Here is a 19,195-nt window from a genome sequence, read left to right as displayed (position 1 = left end):
GATGCCTGCTGAAGAATGTTGGCTGCCCCTGCCAGCCTTATTCCCCTTTTATTATTTCCCCACAGCACCTGGCCCTCTAGGCAGTCCAAGGGGGCTTCTGAGCGTGTGCCACAACCAGGTGGTGGGAGATGCTGCTTCTACCAACGTCACTCTCCATTGCCAACCTCCCCCTTGTTTTCTTCAGCTTGGAGCCAAGCCAAGCCGCAGCACTTCTCTCCCGTACCGAAAGCGTAGAATGGGGGCGCCGTAGGGGAAGGGGGGCACCACAGCTACTCCCCATTGTGTCCTTCCTCCCCCTCCCCTCGTGTTACTTACATCAAGAGACATTTCTAGAAAGTCTAATTTTTGTATTTGATGTGAATAAAGGTTTTGTGTCGCGTTTGTGCAGCTGCAGCCCGGCCTGCTCACACTGTTTATGTAGGTGGGGGAAGGGCCAAGGTGTTTATTAGGCATGGGGCTAGAATAGGCTTGCCAAACTGCGGCGGGGGGTCCATGCGTCGTCGCAGGATCGCTGCCGCGGGGGGACAGCAATCTGCGCTGCACCGGCGTTGCCAGGATGTGACGCTACGCCGGTACAGTGCGGATCGCTGTCCTCCCGCGGCAGCGACTCTGCGACGACGCATGGATCCCCCGCCGCGGTTTGGCAAGCCTAGGCTAGAACAGGGGTCTCCAGCGTGGTGCCCGTGGGCACAAAGGCACTCCCTGACACCTTTTCTGGTGCCCAGCCAGTGTTTTCAGGAAGTGGGCGGGGCCAGTTACGGCTTTTGCCCAGCAAGGCTTCTGATTGGCTGTGCAGATTTTAAAAAATGCTTCTCCCGCAGCAGCTGCCACCACAGCACAAGCAGCTGCAGTGTGTTTACTCAAGTGAAGCCATGGCAGCCATTTTGTTGCTGCACCCGCCATGCTGTGTCAGAATTCCAGATGTGCCCACAGGGCCAGAAAGGTTGGGAACTATTGGACCTGGAAAAACTTGAGTTCAAACCTTATTCAGCCATAAGCTCACTGGCAGGCTGAGGCTAGTCTCTGTGGGATAAAATAGTACAATTCACCTGCTTATTCAGATGAGTTCTTTCTAGAAAGAGATGCAAATAGGACTCAACAAAAGGGGGATTGCCCTAGACCCTTGAGCCTTTCTGTACTTTCCAGTTAAGAATGGCTCCAGGTAATGCGAGTACTCAAACATTAGAACTGTATTTCTCACTCAGAGTCAAGAAAAACACCTCACTAGACAATGGGCCTTTGGTAGGTGCAGGAACAAAACTATTCATCTGGGCAATCGAGCCCAGTTTAGGGTTGCTGCCTACTGGAATTTCAACACAGAGCAAAACAAAGGAAATCTTCTGGCCTCTTTTTAGGTGGAGCTATTCCTTTAACTAGCTGTATGTAAGCCATGTAAAAGGAAATGACCTCTGGAAATGCCCACCTCCTGTCCTTTGAGAGCCAGCCCCCCTCCACCTCGCCCTTTGAGGCTCCTCGGATGCCATACATATTAGACCGATTCAGAGAAGATTTCTCCTACTGAGATACTTTTCAGGATGCACACGGAAAAGGGGACTATGAGAGACACATCAGTTTCCTTAAGCAGTTTGCTACACCAGTGGTGTGTGTGCTTTTTAATAAAGCTGAAACTCTTCACTCCTACGTAGAAACCAAAACCAGCATTACTTGTAAAGAAGTGTATTGACAACATCTTCCTTTCTACACTGAGCAAGCACTTCAGTTAAAAAAGAGACCAGTCCCCCCTCCCTCTTCTGCCCACCCCAGAATTACAAATTTGTAGAGCAGGCTTGTATTAATTGAACCCTGTTACTTTCAGGGAAGGGCTTGCCTCCAAAGGGAAGAAAGGACACGTCTGTGGGAAGAGACTAATGCCATCCTTTCTCTCTCATTTTGCAATGCCTACTTAGAAAAATTCCCTGCTGCATGGAGGGAGGGAGAGCCTGGTTTATAGCCCTTGGCTATAGGAGCATACGGCCATTTGAGCCTCGTGCCGATGGGACAGAAGCCCATCTTTCCCTTTATCTAACACCCCCAGCCCCACACCTATAGAAACATACACAGTCCAGCACTGCACACACTCAATCCCTCTGAGAGCCAAAGAGGACACTGAGGATTGACCAGCACGCAGCCCTGCTTGGTCAGGGGCTTCCCTTCTGTGCCCACTATCCCCCCTGTGGTTCTGTGCCTCCCTTCTGTGCCCACTATCCCCCCTGTGACTGCTTCACATTTGTCCAGCCTTGTAGCCAGGTCCTTGTTCTTCAGCCTGGCCCCAGGCTCCTCTCTTGGAAGAGGGTAGTGGAAAAGGTGGCCTGGAGGATGCCTTGAGTGGTGTGAAATCAGGAGCCGCAGCAGAGCTACCCGCACAGACCGGAGGCTGTGCTCAGCCTGACCCTCCGGAGTGACTGGCTGCTAAATGACCCGTAGCAGAGAGAACTAAGGGGGAGGAAGTCACGCAGGTGGAGCCTGTCAATCCCCAGGGCAGGGCTCAGGGAGGGAACGGGAAAGCGAAGTCCAGGCTTGAGCAGCCTTCTGTGAGCATGAAGTCTAGAGAGGCCATCCCCACAGCTCTTCCAGACTCAGAACACACCTGGGGAAACAAGCAAGGAAATGGGGACGGGGGGTGAGTGGGAGGGGAAGAAACACAGACACCGTGTGAATCAGACAGCCGTGAAAAGTGTGTGACAGCAAGCAGGGCCTGGGCTGTGGCCCCTTCCCCAGAGTACTGGGGCCACTGAGCAGGAACCACCCACCTCCAAGTGCCACTTGCAGTACTGAAAAGGGGAGGGTTTTTACCACTGAGGCCCAACTGCAACGGAGGCCCAGGCTTAAAAATCATCAGGCACGAAGCAGCCACGGTTCGTGAAGTGGTGCACGAGAACATGCAAAGTAAGGGGATGTGCACAGGTAGAGCCGGTGCTGGGAAGTCGCTCTGGTGACTGGCAGCCTTCCCTCTCATGCCACCACAGCAGGATTCAAGGCGACACCTAACCCTTCATGCCAAAAGCCTCTGCTGCAAACGGCTCCTTTTGCTTTTTTATTGAGGCGCATCCGAAAGCCAAAGAAACAGGTATAGGGCACGTATAGAAAATGTATTGAGGGTCAAAAGCTAAAAACATAAGTGTACAAAAGAGTGTTTATTACAAAGACATATAAAAACCTTGTAGGGGCCCAAATAAAGCCTCATAAAATGTTCAAATACACAGAAAAAGACAGTGTATGACCTGCCGCATTTCAGCTCACAAGAGCCTTCTTCGGAATTGAAGGACACACAAAAAGGTTTCTGTTTGGGGCCACACACATATCTGACCTTGTGTCAGAAGTAGTTGTATATCTGTCATTCAATTCCATATTGGAACATTCCAATTTTGGTCCTTTTTATTGTTAATTGCCTTAAATGTGTTACAGGGACTCTGTTGCTTGTTGTTATTTGGTACTATTTGACCTCTGAAGAACATTTTATGAGGCTTTATTTGGGCCCCTACAAGGTTTTTATATGTCTTTGTAATAAACACTCTTTTGTATATTTATGTTTTTAACTTTTGGCTCTCAATAAGTTTTCTAAACTTCCTTTGGAGGTTTCTGCTTAGTTGGTTCAGAATTTCCCCCCTATTTTTATGGGGCATGGATCGGCAAGAGTTGTGCTTGCAGAGAAGTGAAGCCTCAAATGGGACACAGCACTAAGGCACACTTGCCATCACTCCCCAAATTATCTGTTGTGTATACAAGTTATTCCTCCAAGGATCTCAGAGTAGCTTGCATTTGTTGAGGGCACTGCTCAAGGCTGGCTTTGGCAGCTGGACCATAGCTTGGCCCTCAAACAGGACAAGATATTTATACACACGTGAAGTCAAGCAATGGATTGCTAAATTAGGGGGCAGAGTGGCCCCTGAAGCAGTCACCTGTCCTGACATGTATCACAATAACCCCTTTTCAGCCTGCTCACTGAGCCATGAAAATCATCGGTAAGAAATGGTAGTATTAGCTAGCTGACTGACTCTTCCCCTCCCCCTTCAACAAGGTATCCTATACAGGCATTTCTCTGAGAAAAACTATGGAAGAGGCATCAAGTCTACAGGGTAATACAGGAGCCCAAAGGGCAGGTCCCTTCCCACCATCAAAGTCACCTGGGCTGTGTATATTCTACACCCCCTTGAACCCAGATTCAAATTCTGCAAACACAAAACCTGGGGCTAATAATCAGAATGATGCACAGTAAGTATGTCTACATATATTGTAAGTAGATTTTTCCTAGTTCTGCAATGGAAGTTTTCTCAAATTATCTGAATATTTCGGGAGCAAGGAAGAAGCGACAGGGGAGAATGGAAGCGAGTTTTCAGCTACGGGGTGGGGGGTGGGGGGATCAGCCCAAATGAGAACGGTCCCTGAACAAGGCAGCCCTAGGGATGTACAGAATACACACAGCCGTGAAGAATGTTGCCACTCCAACCAAACAGGGAAAATCAACGATTGAGGGTTACCTGCAGGGAGGCAGCATGGAGGGGCATCAGACAGAATATGCCTGTCCGTCAGGGTCTGTGGCATGGGAAGCACGGGAGGGAGGGACGGATGGGCAGGTGAGCAGACAAGTGGCGGCGGCGGCGGCAGCAGAGAGAGAGAGAGAGGGCACCAACAAGTTACATTCCTACATCAAGCATCTACCGAAGCCTTACCCAGGGCCTGCCACGAGGGGGGACCAAGAGGGAAAGGAAGATCCGGAGACTGCAAACCCACCACACCCTTTCCGGCAGGTTGGCGGGGGGCACGCAAGAGGGAGAATGGGAGACGGGAAGCTACAGCATTATGTGGGAAGTGCAGTGTAAGCAAGTGAGGCAAGAGACCAACAAACAGAATTTAGGGTAGGCGATAACGGACCGATTCCTGCAAAGGAAGGTGCCGTACACATGGTAAACCATAGAGACAAAAGGCAGAGAAGAGGAACGCAGAATCCTAACTTCCTGTTCCCATTTGAAAGCCAACATCTGAGTGACAGGGCCAAGACTCAGGAAGCTGATCTCTCCCCCCACCCCATTCATCTGGGAACAGGAAGTGCTTCTCAAACAACACTGGCACCCCTTGTGGTAAATAATGCCAAATGAAGCTGTTCAAGTATGAAGAACTTTCTGGTTTGCCACCTCACTTTTTTGCCCAGGATATTCGCATGTGAAGGCTTACTTTGTGAACCTTAATGCCTCAGGTATCCACTAAAAGAGGCCTGAATTGCAGCCTAACCAACAGGCAATGGAATATTGTCTTTGGATTGAGTGTACTTTTACACCCTCGGCACCTTGGTCTGCTCCTAGCTACTGTATACTGGATGGATGGTCCAATATGCTGAAAGGCCAGTTTGTGCTACTGCCCTTGACACAAGGAAGTCCTGTGTGTGAGGCCGCCCCCGCTCCCACTCTTGTGGCAGTTGCTGAGGCATAAAATCTCTGTGCCGGGTCTAAGGGGAAGGGAGCTCAAGTCAACTGGAGAAAAGGCACCTATTTCTTGTCTGCACCAGCACAAAAGGAGGACACAGAACCCCAGATGGCCACCAACCTCACAAAAGTCATGAAAAAGCCTTGTTTTGAGGCAAGATCCTGGGCAGAAGCAGCACTTCCTCTTCCCATAATGCCCAAGGCTCAGCTTGGAAAGCAAGCAAGCAGAGGTAGCCAAAAGCAAGCCCCCAAGGTGAGTCTATTCAATACGGAGGAAAGAAAGAGCCATGCAGCCAAGCCGTGCGATAAAACAGCAAGGAAGACCACGCAGCAGTCTGAGCCTGCACGAGGTGCCAGGCCCTTCAGTGCAAGAGCTGCATGGCTGAGGCCTCTCCATGGCAATCACACACACACACACAATTACAGACTCTGCTCCTGCCCTTTACTCAGCAGCGCCACCTCCTGGACTGGATGGGCCTCTGGGGAACCCTGCAATTGGCTGATCCCACCAGTCCTCCAAGACTCTGCTTCTCCTCCGCTGCCACCGCCTGGCGCACTCAGGGTCCTGGCTGGCTCACAGAAGGCGGCAGCGTGCATCCTCCTTCTTCTTCTTCTTCTTCTTGGGGGAAGAGTCTTTCCCCCGCCCACTCCCTCCCACAGCCCCCGAGCTTTTGGACGGCCCTCCTCCCGCCTGTCTCTCTGTGGCGGGACTCCCTTGTGCCAACGGGGCTTTGTCTGGGGGCTTTTTCCTAGGACTGTTCGCACCTGCTCTGTGCTGGCCCTTGGCCTCCATTTCGGACAGGCTGTAGGCCATGGCCAGCTGCAGGTCCTCGTCGTCCTCCTCACTGTCCGTGTACAAGATCACAGGGGACGAGCTGTGAGGCGGGGGCGGAGCCGGTGTCTGCGGAGGAGGCGGTGAAGACTTGCGGTTCTGGAGAGCGTGCTGCTCCCGCCGGCTCAACTCCAAGCCTAGCGCCAAATCGTCTGGAACCCCTACAAGACATGGCAGAGGAACAAACAGTATTTTGGAAGCCCTCGACCCCAGCAGCCTCTCCCACCACTGTTTTTAACTCCACAAATTGTCCCCTGTGACTACGGCCTCAGTCAGACCTCCCTAGACAATCTCCCTTCTCCAATAGGCTCCATGCTTTACTGGAGTATCGGGTGCTGGGAATGTAGCCACAGATAGGAGCCCATCCAGAAAGCTTCCAGGTCTAAATTCCCCCCCCCCCCAATACTCCACCATGTCACAGCCCTGCTCCCATCGCTCTCCACCACTCTTCAGTTCCCACTGGTAGGGTTGCCAACTCTAGCTTGGGAAATTCCGGGAGATAAGGGAGCAATACCTAGGGAGGGCAGAGTTTGGGGAGGGAACTCAGCATGGATCCACCTTCCAGAGGTGCCCCTTCCCCCAGGGGAGCTAATCCTTTCATTCTAAAGTTCAGTCCCACCCGGACATTGGCAACCTAAATCCCCAGCTATGTCTACTAAGGGCCTAACTAGACCTTATGTTTTATGGACATCAGCTACAAGTTCCCTGCTGGGAACTCAATTCTCCGGGGCTGACAGGGCTCCGATTCAGACTGGGGGCATAGCGTGTGTCCCCCTTCAGGCCATTCATTTCCCCCCTTCATTTTCCCAACCCGGGGGGGGGCAATATTTACCCCTTGGCCCATCTAGCCATGGTCCAGATACAAAGCAGAGGCCTACCTACTTGAGAATTAAGTTCTCAGTGGGTGTTACACATCTGACTAAAAGTCTTTATGGTAGACATGCGTAAAACAGAATGGTGTAAGTTAGGTCCTAAATCATCATCCTTTTAAATCTAGACTGTTCCACCAAAAGCCTGAAACTCCTCCTCTTTAGCCAGCCCTCGTTTTGAAAGAGGCCACAGAATCACGGGGCAGATCATTTCAGACCCAAATATTTGACACTTGATCTGCAGACATCTACCAATTCAACATTTGATGGAAACAGCATATTCTCACACCTTTCTCTCACCATAAATATAGATTAAATGTCACTCTAAGAACAAATCCTGTATTGACAAGGATATTTTATGCTCTTTCCTGGGAGATAGGACAGGAGAAACCATGAAGAAGACACCAGGCACCCAAGGAAACTCAGATTTCTGATGTCAGGTTGAAGGAAGCAATGCAATGATGAATATACTTTGCCCAAGAAGCTGGGGACACCTCTCCCCATCTAGCTACTCACCATTAACATGGACAGATTTCAGCTCCCCATTTTCTTCCACTTCCAACCTCTCCTGCCCATTTTCAATGATCCTGTTGACAATATAAGGAGCAAAAGAAGAGTTTTGGGAAGAATGCCGAAACCATACAAACCCACACCCTACCTTTTCTCAGTGCTGACTTGCACTATGACCCCACTTCACTTATAATGGGTTTATTAACCTCTTCATACCCCCACTCTGGTGTTTCCAAGCAACCCTCTCCTCTTGGGTGGAATGGAGACGAGCACAAAGTCACACACTTTCTGGCAGGCCCTAATCGAGGGAAATTGAGCATCTGGGAAGGACTTCCTCCCTCACCAGCCAAGACCTGAGTAGACAATGTCCCTAGCAGGGGACACACACACACCCCGATCCACACTGCCTTTGTGGGGGTGACGGCACCCTTACTGCCCCCATCATGCTGACGTGACTTGCAAAGAAGGAAGTTCAGAAAGAGATGCTTCTTTGCCCTTAAATTTCCACGTCTGTGTGGCTTTAGGAGGGGGTCAGAGACCACGCCCGTGCCAATGTCACACCACTCTCCCACTCCCTAGATGGCCTGCATGAAGCGCAAGCTCTCTGTTAAAAAAAAACTGCACGCAAGGTTCCCAGCATTCCCCAGTGAAAGAGATCGGGGGCAACAGGCAACGGAAGACATCCTGTGAGAAACACTGCTGTGCTGACCCCAGTGACACCAGAAAGGGATGGAAAAACCATTTGCGAGAGAGCTGGATCGATGGGGAGCAGCCAGCCGCAAGGCAGAAAGACTGCTGGAAGAAAACAAGGCCATGGAAGCAATGGAGAAGGAACAAACCGAGAGAGGATGGTCCATCTATTGATTAAACCTGGTGCCTCACCACTTCAAAATCAGTTTTGAGAGCATGAAGGCCACCAAGGATTTATCCCTGGTACCTCCAGTTAAAGGGTCTTCAGTATCAGAGCTTGGGAAGAGATCTCCTTATGGAACCCTAGAAAACTGCAGCTAGAACAGACCGATGTTGGGCTAGATCAGGGGTGTCAAACGTGCAGCCCGTGGGCCGAGTCCAGCCCCGCACAGGGCTCAAAACAGGCCCCCCCAGGCAGCTTCCTTCTTCTGCTTCCTTTCCCAGGTCTGCTGCTGCAGCTGCACCCTAGCTTGCTTTTTCCCAGCTCTCTCAGTGGCTCTTTGCTTCCTGTTTCCTGCCTCCCTCCCCCCTCCCTCTGACAAGCACAATGTACACTGAGGAAATTATTCTGGCTTATTCTGAAAAGTTGTTTTTTCTTCTTTAAATGATTGGATTTCTCTGTCCTATCTGGATTTATTTTCTTTCAAAAAAACCCAAACCCTGATTAGGAATAAGAACACTTGGATTGGTCCTTATATCTTGGAGAGTGGAGTGATTTCAGATGCCAAATGATAATAGCACACATTGGTAACAAGACAGGAAAACTAGGTCTCAATGCAGCAGTCTCTCTTTCTAATCTCCCTTTGAAATTCCTTTGTAAGAGCACTACTCCTCTTAGGTCAGCAACTGAGTGTTGTGGTTTCCAATGTCAGACATATGTCCATTTATTCTTTGCATTCTCCTGGGCTGAATCCTCCTGGATGGAACTGAGACCTAGGTTTTGTCAACCTCGCTGACTCCTTTGCCATGTATTGGGGGAAATTCCAGGGGAGGGGGGAGTGTGAACGTGTGCGAGTGAGGATGGCTTTATTGCAGGGCAATGCGTCTCATGTAACTTCCTGACGATACCCTCCTTTCCCAGGGATACCGCCCAGATGGCCTGGGTCTGTCTCTCTGTGTCTCCCTGCTTAGTGCCTTAGCTGAGATAACAAACAGATGATTTGCAGGTGGGGGTGGGATTAGAGGCACGCTAGCTCAGGGGGAATGAAGGGTCAGTGTGATTGGAGGGAACTACATTTGAACCAGGTATAATTGAGGATTTTCACGACGTTCTTAGCTGGAACATCTGTATTCTTCAATAAATCACCTTCAGTGAGTGTTGTTGAGAGTAACTTTGTTCAAGAGGCTGACAGGTTTCCTGTCTCATTACCAATATCTCCACACCTACTTCCCCTCTGCATATCATACCTAATCCAATCATGTCTGCTATTGCCATTAGGCATCTGAAATCAACATTATAAAGTTTATATCTCTGGTACCTTGTGTTACATTTTATAGCACGCATGGCCCGGCCCAACAAAGTTATATTTATGTCGGATCCAGCCCTTGTAACAAATGAGTTCGACACTTTTAGGCTAGATGGACCACTGGTGTGAGTCAGATTGATTCTAAGACAGCTTCTATATTTCTCCTTGCTGCCTACTATGCAGGAAGAGCAGAAACCCACTGCTGTTGGAAGGGAATTAGCTATATATTTCAGTGATACAGGAGTACAAAAGTAAGCAGGTGAGGAGAGCTCGGTTTTGGAGAAGCGACCCAAAAAACTGTACTACAAACTAGCAAAAGATGGCATGAAACAAAACCATATGTAGGTAAATAGCAGGTAAGAAAGGATGTGTTAAACTTACCTTTTGGTAGTGATGCGCTTGCCGTTGATGAACTTAGTGGATGTAGAGATGGAACGGAAGCCCATTCCCATATTGATACCGGGCCCAAGACCAGAAGGAAAGAATTCTGCAACATACAGCACCAGAATGATTTGCAAGGGAGGACACAGGTAGTACTGGGCCAGTATAAACAGGACCAAAAAGCAACACAGGAAATGAAACACTGGAGAGCAATCATTTATTTGAAAGTCTGTGGGTGGGATTCTGATAAACTGGTCACTAGGATCTGTTGTAAAGAAAGAATGAAACAACAGACAAAAGCACGAGACAGGGTCAGTGGAACTTGGAACCAAGGGCTGAAGGTGGAGGCCACCGTGAGTTAAAGATGAAGAGGAAATGTTTCCAGCACTTTCTCTTTCTTACCTGGTGTTGCTGCAAAGGATGAGAAGAATGACCCTGCTCCAGGATGTCGAGGTCCACTTCCATGCATGTCTGAGAACGGGGACATATCATCTGGAAACACATCAAGACGTTACCAGCACCAAGGACTCCAGGGCAGTGTGTGCATGTTTGTCCTTCCCCCCCCCTCTCCTGACGTATCAACCCAGAACTCTGCTTTATGGATGCTGCCTTGGGGGAACTGGGCTAGTGGCAGGTGTGTAGGCAGTGAATACCACCAGGGATTCTCAACGATCTGTGCTACATCTCTCAGTCTCCCTGTATGAGCCTCCAGTCTCCCCAGTACAGAAAACCACCCATTTGCAGCACTGGAACTGATTAGCCTCATGGCAGTTCCAGCTCCATCATGCAGAGGGAGGCACTTCCTTAATGTGGCTGCATGAGACAAGTGGTTTCAGAAGCAACGCTCTGTGCAAAGGCCAATGGCCACACCTTACCTACAACTAATCTGTCTGCTGGAAGAGATCTGGAGTCTGCACCTGATCCAAAAGGAGGGACTTAACACTTGTTTCCTCCCACTGTGGATTTTAGCCTTCACCTACTTGATTTAGTTTTTATCATCCTCTCCTTCCTGGAATGATTGTGAATGATTGGCTTCAGCATGCAATAGGATTCAGCAGGCTCAAATAATATCATGCTGTTATAGTAACCAAGCCAAGCAGGCTTCAGCCTCACTTGTGCCTGGATTGGGAACTGTCCAAAATGTAAGACCAGGCTTCCTAAGGATGAGGCGAATACATGGAAAATAAATCAGAAAATGCCACCTGATCTGGCAAACCCAAACTTGGACAGTAGCACGTTCTTCACAGAACTTTCTGGAAGGCAGGCCCAGAGCTACGGTGGGGCCTGGCCCCCGACTTCCTGCCAAGGCCCCATGACTCCCTGGGCCCTGGAGGACCCCCCTCCCCTTCTCCGAGCTTTCACCTTTGACCCGTGCCTCTTTGGACAGCTTCACTAAGCCTCCAATGGCAAAATGGCTGGCGAGGGCCAGCAGCGAGGCTGGCTTCTCTGGCACCGAGGAGGTGGCGGCGGGGATCCTCAGCTGGACGGAGCGGCCTTCCGGGTCGGCCCTGCCAGCCAGGCCATCTCACTCCCAGCCACTGCCGGGCTTCCCGTGGTCGGCCATGGATGCCTCCACACTGAAGGGCATGTTGGCATGCAATGCCAGTAAGACATCTTAGTGATCTTAGTGATCTAGACTGACAAGAATGACAGCCACTGTAACTGGCTCAGACCGGTTCTGGCAGGAGCTAGAATGCTTACCAGGAATGACTCAGCAGGCCCTGTTAAATGTACATTGGCTGTTAAATGTACATAAGTGTACATATGCTGTATTACTGTTCCCTTCTCCTGAATGACTTGTCTGGTGAAGCACTTTGTCGGTGTATACCAGAATAATATAAATATTGTAAATAAACTGTATATAGTTAGCACTAGACAGTGTGGACTGTATTGCTTTCTATTGCTGGCACTTTTATCTGTTCCGGACACACGCAGCACAAATTCCCTGCACGACAGGGCAGCAGGGCTGGCACCTCCGTGGGCTCGTCCCTGCCCTCTTCAGCGCCCACGGCGCCCACTGCTGGGCTGGGCTTGCCGAAGAACTGCGCAGGCGCTTCCTCAGCGGGGACCCCACTCTGGATGGGAGCCATCAGATCCAGCACCAGGGCCGTGCAGCACCCACCCTCCCGCTGACGCTTGGGCGGCCTCGGCCGGTCATGGGGCTGGGGGGGGGCCCTCGGGGCCAAGCAGTCAAGCAGTCAGCCAACTGCTAATTTGCCCTCAGTGTTCCTGCGGGCTGCTAGTGAGCCGGATAGCCGTGCGAGTGCTTCGAGCTGACTTGCCTCCCCCTCTGCAAGCTGCACCTGCCATGGGAAACGCTTAACCCTTTGCACTCCCAAAGGGAGACTCCATTTTGACCTACAGAGAGGGGGATTTGGGGTGCGGGGAATACCTTTACAGGGTTTTGGAGGTGATCCCGAAATTGCACACTCCCAAGGAAAGCTCCGGCAGCTCAGGATCGCTTCTGAATTCCAACATTGAGCTCCGGAAAGGATTCCAGAGGGGGGGATTTAGAGGTGGAGGTGTGCAGGGGTGCCCCCCGACTTATTTAAAGACCTCACAAATTAAAAAAAACCTGGCTATGGGCCTGTTGTACGTTATGTGCGAGATCATCAGAGACTGGGGGTATTCTACTGCACTCTTCACATATGGCCCTACTCTGGTCACAACTGGGGGGAAACTGGTTTGTCTGACCCAACTGAACAGCAATTCCATTCGTAGCTCCTGTTTATGCAATACCTTCTTGTTGTATCTCTCAAGTGTGCTGCCTTTGGGGTTTCAGTGGAAAGGAGTATAAATGCTATGTAGCCCTAAGCTGATCTAACACAGAAACTTTATTAACAATACTACCAAATGTCTTAAAGACCAAGCAAGAATGATAACAATAAATTTTACAATCAACATTCCAACAGAGAGTCGTGGATACAACAAAGAGTCGTGGATGAAACCCGGCTCATCACTTTGAACTGCCTGCAAAAAGAGCCACGTAGTACAGATCAATGCATAAACAGTTGCAGGGATGATGTGAACGTCTCACAAGTAATGCGGCTCTGGGCTCTATATGCAGCCGTTGAATCAATTATGCACATCTGTCATCAGATTATCAGACAAGGATTCTGGATATGACCTTGTTTCAAGGCATTATACAAGCACTTTGCCCTAGGAACATTCTTTCAGAGAATTTCTTGCAACTAAGTTATGATACATTGGTGAATATTAATGAAATTTTTGATACCTACTTGTTGAAATGACAGACCAAGAGTCGCTGCTTTCATCCACTTTCAGAAGAAGAATAGTATCGAAACGATGGATCATTCCGGACACCATCGTCACACCATTTTCAATTGCCTTGTGTATTTATATATGTAGATTTTTTGTACACATTTTTGTATAAATTTTGTGAGTTATTTAAATATTTTCTAGCGCAGTTACCTCACAGTTTCTTCTTTTTTCGGTCTGTTCTGTGACTGTGACCATCATTTTTGAGCCACGTATCAGTCAATATACCATTTCACAAAAAAGGCTGAGGCATTCTCCAACTAAAGCAGTCACATTTGAGTTATTACCTTTGTTAATATTATTTAGTTGGGAGCCCATTTATGTGGACTGTCATACACCAGACTGTGAACCCTTTAGGGGTCCATGATATCATCTGAAGTTGTCCTTTTTGTGAAATGGTATATTGACCGATACAACAGACATGATTGATAAAGATCTAGAAATGAGGTTACATCCGGAATCCTTGTCTCATAATGTGATGACAGATGTGCATAATTTATTCAACGGCTGCATATAGAGCCCGGAGCCACGTTACTTGTGAGACGTTCACATTCTCCCTGCAACGGTTTATGCATTGGCTCTTTTTGTGGGCAGTTCAAAGTGATGGGCTGGGTTTCATCCATGATTCTTTGTTGTATGTTGATTGTAAAATTTATTGTTATCATTTTTGCTTGGCCTTTAAGGTATAAGAACATAAGAGATGCCAAAGATGGATCAGGCCAAAGGCCCATCCAGTCCAACACTCTGTATCACACAGTGGCCAGAAATACCAGTGCCATCAGGAGGTCCACCAGTGGGGCCAGGACATTAGAAGCCCTCCCACTGTTGACCCCCCCCCCCAAGCACCAAGATGACAGAGCATCACTTGCCCCAGAGTCCCTATCTATACCTTGTGGCTAGTAGCCACTGATGGACCTCTGCTCCATATGCTTATCTAATTCCCTTTTGAAGCCGTCCATGCTTGTAGCCGCCACCACTTCCTGTGGCAGTGAATTCCAAGTGTTAATCACTCTTTGGGTGAAGAAGTACTTCCTTTTATTCGTTCTAACCCGACCGCTCAGCAATTTCATGGAGTGCCCACGAGTTCTTGTATTGTGAGAAAGGGAGAAAAGTACCTCTTTCTCTACCTGCTCTTTCCCATGCATAATCTTATAAACCTCAATCATGTCACTCCTCAGTCGTCGTTTCTCCAAGCTAAAGAGCCCTAAGCACCTTAACCTTTCCTCATGTGGCAGTATTGTTAATAAAGTTTCTATGTTAGAGCCGCTCAGGGCTATGTAGCGTCTACACTCCCTTCCACGGATGTGGCTGTGTTCCCACCTCTGGGGTTTCAACAACTATCCTCATGACCACGGCTGAAGAGGCAAGAGATATGGTCTTCTCTCCTTTTATGGGTTACCTCCTGGCATTACATCCAGCTTCATGCTTAAAGCCTGCACGTACCAGCAAGGAAGTCAGCAAAAGGGTCCTGTCCCCCAAAGAAGTCCCGGAAGACATCACGAGCACTGCGGAAAGTGAAGGTGTATGAAGGCATTCCTGGGCCAGCCCTGGACCCACTGGGTCCACCTGGGGAAGAGGCAGAGACCAGATGTTCACATGAATCATTTTTAATAGAAAGAATAAAATGTAGCCTGTTTACCAAAGCTGAGACTATGGGCTTTCAGGTAGCAAAGATTTCTTACATCAGACCCTGCCAGCTGTGCACAGCACCCTGCTGTTCTGGCAGGCCTCAGCAGACACGTGGCAGGCTGTGATTAATGATCAGTAGGGCCAGGAGCAGCACAGATCAGCTTGTCAAACCCATTTTACACAGAACAACAATGCCAATGAGGACTCTAGCAAAACCCAATTCTCTTGGCTGCAATGAGATTCCAGCTATCCAAATGCAGACTTCTCCGTTGGCCTCTGCGAGGCCAAGCCAGGCCACAAGCACCACTTCTCTGCCTTGGCTTTGTGGTGGGGACTGGCGGAGGGCTCAGCTGTGTTCCACTCCTAAGCAACCCAGCCCTTGCAAGTTGGTTCTGAGAATGAATCTGTGACTCACCGCCTGTGATGCTAATGAAAAAGCAGCTGATACAGAAGCCTGGTGCATTTCACAGCTGTACAAAACCTGCACAACATTGCTGTTTCTTTTGATTCAGGCAGCATTTGCCTTACCACACTGTAGTTCAAATTATGGCCAAGCAGCTTACCAGCACCCATGAGTCCTTCTTTGCCATAATGGTCATAGACTTCACGCTTGTTCTCTGAAATCAGAAAGCCCACAGGGTTAGGCAGCTCCCTGGCAAAAGAGGTCTCTGGCTTTAGCCTCAGCATTGCCATGGAGTGACACTCGTGCTGTGCATATGGAGGCTTAGAGCAGGGCTGGCCAAGCCTGCTTAACAGAAGAGCCACACAGAATAAACGACAGATGTTTGAGAGCCACAGGACATGAAGGAATATCACCCACATGTTTTCTATTGGAAAATATGCAAATTTGTTTTTGGTAAAGGGAGTAAAAACAGATATTGATAATGATATTTATTTGTCTAATGATATTTGTAGGCTTCAGTGGGGGGCTTTGAGAATGCATTTAAAGTTGCTTTCTTTCTCCCCCCCCCCCCCAAGCCTACCCAGGGAAGGGAACACTGGCTGGGGGAGGGAAGACCATACGGGGAGGCAGGCCACCCCTTCCCTTCCCCAGCCACCTGGCCAGGAGCCACATGATATGTGTGGAAGAGCCACAAGGGGCTCCCAAGCCACAGTTTGGCCACCTCTCCCAGTTACTAATGGACACTATTTTTGTTAATCATAAAGGGTATTTACAGAGAGTACTCAAAAATTCACTTTCACTCCCAAATCATTACAGCAACCCTAAAAACCCCATCTGTAATATAAACTGAGAGAGTTTAGTCTAACACAGTTTGTTTAATTCACCGCATCTTTCAAAAGAAGCCCAGCTTTACTTAGGCAGCCTGTCCCAATACTCAGTTGCCCTCCTAAGCTTAAGGGAATATGTTAAACTTCTTCTCCAACGGCAGGCTGTTATAATACAAAAAACAGATATTGCCCTTCAGAGTCTGAGCTCCTAAACCACACCAGTCAAGAAATCCACCAATAAAGAAGTCCCAGGCTACTTCCACTCAGAGGTTTTGCTCTAGCTTGGTATCCAAACAGGAACTGGTTTTCTGGAGCATCCACACAACACTGTCCCCTAATTGTCCACTTTCCCAGTTGTCCCCTGATTAGATCCAGCCTTTCCCAAACCTGGTTTGATATAATCTTTTGGAAAGACTGCAGTACAAATGCATTTGCAGGCAGGACGGATGGGAAGGTGGGCACTTTTGCAGGTCACTCCCGCTGGCGCCGTTTTTCTTCCCTCAACCCCATGCTATCCCACGGCCACCATTTCCCCTGCATCATCAGAGGGCTTTTTTTTAATGGCAACCTAGCAATTGTCATTTTTCTAAAGGGAGAGGAGGAATGACAGCCATGAGAGGGAGGAGGCAAGGAAAGTGCAGGAATAACTGCCATGTGGATGTTCCACTGGCAACGAGAGCTACATGGAGAATCGTCACTGTGTGGAAAGCAGACAACATCTGTTTGTTGGATTCAGAGATCTGTTTAACTTGCAGAAATGGCCCCACATCCAGGGGCAGGACCCCAAGGGAATCAAAATACAGAGGACATGGTTGGGTGGAATAAAGCAGCCGTGCACTTACTGTCTGACAGCACTTCATAGGCCTCTGCTATCTCCTTGAACTTCTGCTCGGCATATTCTTTGTTGTCTGGGTTTTTATCCGGGTGCCACTTCAGAGCTTTCTTCCTGTACCTGTTGTATAATCCCCAAAAGACAACCATCATTAGTGCGCAGTGTCGGCCTGCCCAGATTCAGAGCCACAGGGAATGTGGCCACCCCTGCATCCACTTTATTCCTCCATCGCACTGCATCTAGGTGCAATCCTGAAGGGACGATGTGCAGGCCAAACACTCTTCTCTACCCTTTGGCACCTTGCCTCCACAACCCACAATGCCACTGGGCCAAGCATATCTTTGGCAGTATGCCTTAACAGGCATAGAAAACAGAGTGACTCTCCTTCCTTAGTCCTCCACTGGCTTTCCTTGCTGCAGATGTCAAGGGCAGGATTAGTGTACGCCAGGGCTCCCCACAGCAAACACGCTTCGGTTCTCTTGCATGCTGTTTTCCTTTGGACTCCCTCTAGTGGCCACAGGACATTCTGCTTTCGTGAGAAGAGAAAGTCCAACTTTACTTGGGCCTGAGTAAGGGAGATACTCCTTAGGATCTCGGAAAAAGAAGAACAAATTTAGAGTCCAGTGGGGCATCTTTAAGACCCAAAAAGGTTTATTCAAGGTATGGCTTTCGTGTGCAAGGCACACTTTTTCAAATACACTGGAATGGTGCATAAGGTTCAAATTTATAGACAGGGAAATTAACATGTAACGTGATGATGTTTAAGATATGCAAAGTCCAAAATAATAAGCTACGGTTATAAGGTCAACAGCTATAAAGCAATGAATATGCCCGAATAGCAGATAAATATCCAAAGGTGTTTTTTTCTAATTGTGGGAAGCAAACCAAGAATCTCCATTCTGTCCTCCCAGGCTCTCTATTTATTTATTTATCCAATTAATACCCCACCCTCCCCGCCAAGGCAGGCTCAGGGTGGCTTACATGAAAGTAAACACATAAATAACAATTAAATTACCATAAAAACATCTAAAAACAGTTCATTGTAAAAAACAGTACACTATCATAAAGCGCTAGCAATGTTGGTTGAATTTGATAGAGATGGTGGTACCATATGAGGGCATTCAATAGATTATCTAGATGTTCAGCTCACTGACCTTCTCCAAATATAATCGGCAGGCGCAGGCTGTCAATAGCAAGCCAAGGGCCAGGGCTCTATGAATTTCAGTTGTTGCTGGTAATGGTGGTGGTTCCTTAGTTGGCCTGGCGGAAGAACTCTGTCTTACAGGCCCCGTGGAACTGTAAAAGGTTCCGCAGGGCCCTGATCTCTTCCGAGAGCTCATTCCACCAGTATGGAGCCGCCACTGAAAAAGCCCATTGGGTCATTAGAAGAAGCCTCCACCTTGGCTGACAGCCTCGCACTACTCTGCTTCCTCCACTAGGGAGCACTTTATTCCCACAATAACACAATTTACCAAAGGTATGTGACTAACCAACCCAGTTGTTTAAAGACATGGTTGAATGAATTCCCAAAACACCGGATCTATACAAACCTTGGCCCTCAGGCTCTCAGATGACAACTAAGCCATGAGTCTGCATATTTATTTTAATATGCTTGCCTTAGAGGAGGCTGAATAATGGAATTTCATCAAAAGCTCTTATTGAAGGGGCACATCAGGGATGCTGTCCTGAAAGCAGTGGCTGTGACACCCTTGAAGGTGGGGGACAATGCGGTCAGAACGCTAAAGGATATTCCATTTGCAGTAAGGCAACAGAGAAAGAAATACAAAGAACTTGTGCTCTTCCTCCAAACAAATTCAATTGGATACAAATGGCTATTTCCAGAAGGAGTAGCATTTTAAGATCAAAGAGAAGAAGGTTAAGATTGACTCTGTTCTTAAAGCTCAAGAATTTCTAAAGGAGCAGCTGGGAAGGTCAGAGGAAGAGAAAAAAGAAGAAGACAGCAGGTCCAGCGGCAAGCTCGAAACTGGTTCATCTGGCAAGGACTCTTTGTCTGAGCAAGGGGCAGCAGCCCCGAAAAGTCCCTACAAACTGCGGAA

The 19,195-nt window shown here is 48.7% G+C and overlaps 1 protein-coding gene across 3 annotated transcripts in view; it reads right to left on the bottom strand.

The window, feature by feature from the left end:
- Positions 1-2,179: 2,179 nt before the first annotated feature.
- The window catches only part of DNAJB2 (DnaJ heat shock protein family (Hsp40) member B2), a 28,421-nt gene continuing 11,405 nt past the window's right edge, over positions 2,180-19,195 (bottom strand). For 2 of the 3 annotated variants that reach the window (XM_015426911.1, XM_015426912.1), the window contains 9 exons: positions 17,149-17,258; positions 15,640-15,693; positions 14,891-15,013; positions 10,571-10,660; positions 10,169-10,274; positions 7,638-7,708; positions 6,186-6,413; positions 4,479-4,533; positions 2,180-2,587 (listed from right to left, as the gene is read on the bottom strand). In XM_015426911.1, the coding sequence (XP_015282397.1) occupies positions 4,505-4,533; positions 6,186-6,413; positions 7,638-7,708; positions 10,169-10,274; positions 10,571-10,660; positions 14,891-15,013; positions 15,640-15,693; positions 17,149-17,258 (811 nt within the window). In that variant the 3' untranslated portion in view covers positions 2,180-2,587; positions 4,479-4,504. The remainder of the gene's footprint in view (positions 2,588-4,478; positions 4,534-6,185; positions 6,414-7,637; positions 7,709-10,168; positions 10,275-10,570; positions 10,661-14,890; positions 15,014-15,639; positions 15,694-17,148; positions 17,259-19,195) is intronic. The other variant, XM_015426913.1, reaches the window with a different exon arrangement.

This window comes from Gekko japonicus, unplaced genomic scaffold (assembly GCF_001447785.1).
Source record: "Gekko japonicus isolate JY-2015 unplaced genomic scaffold, Gekko_japonicus_V1.1 scaffold104, whole genome shotgun sequence".
NCBI classification, from domain to species: domain Eukaryota; kingdom Metazoa; phylum Chordata; class Lepidosauria; order Squamata; family Gekkonidae; genus Gekko; species Gekko japonicus.
The sequence above is the reverse complement of the archived record's forward strand: the minus strand, read 5'-3'. Positions and strand labels throughout refer to the sequence as shown.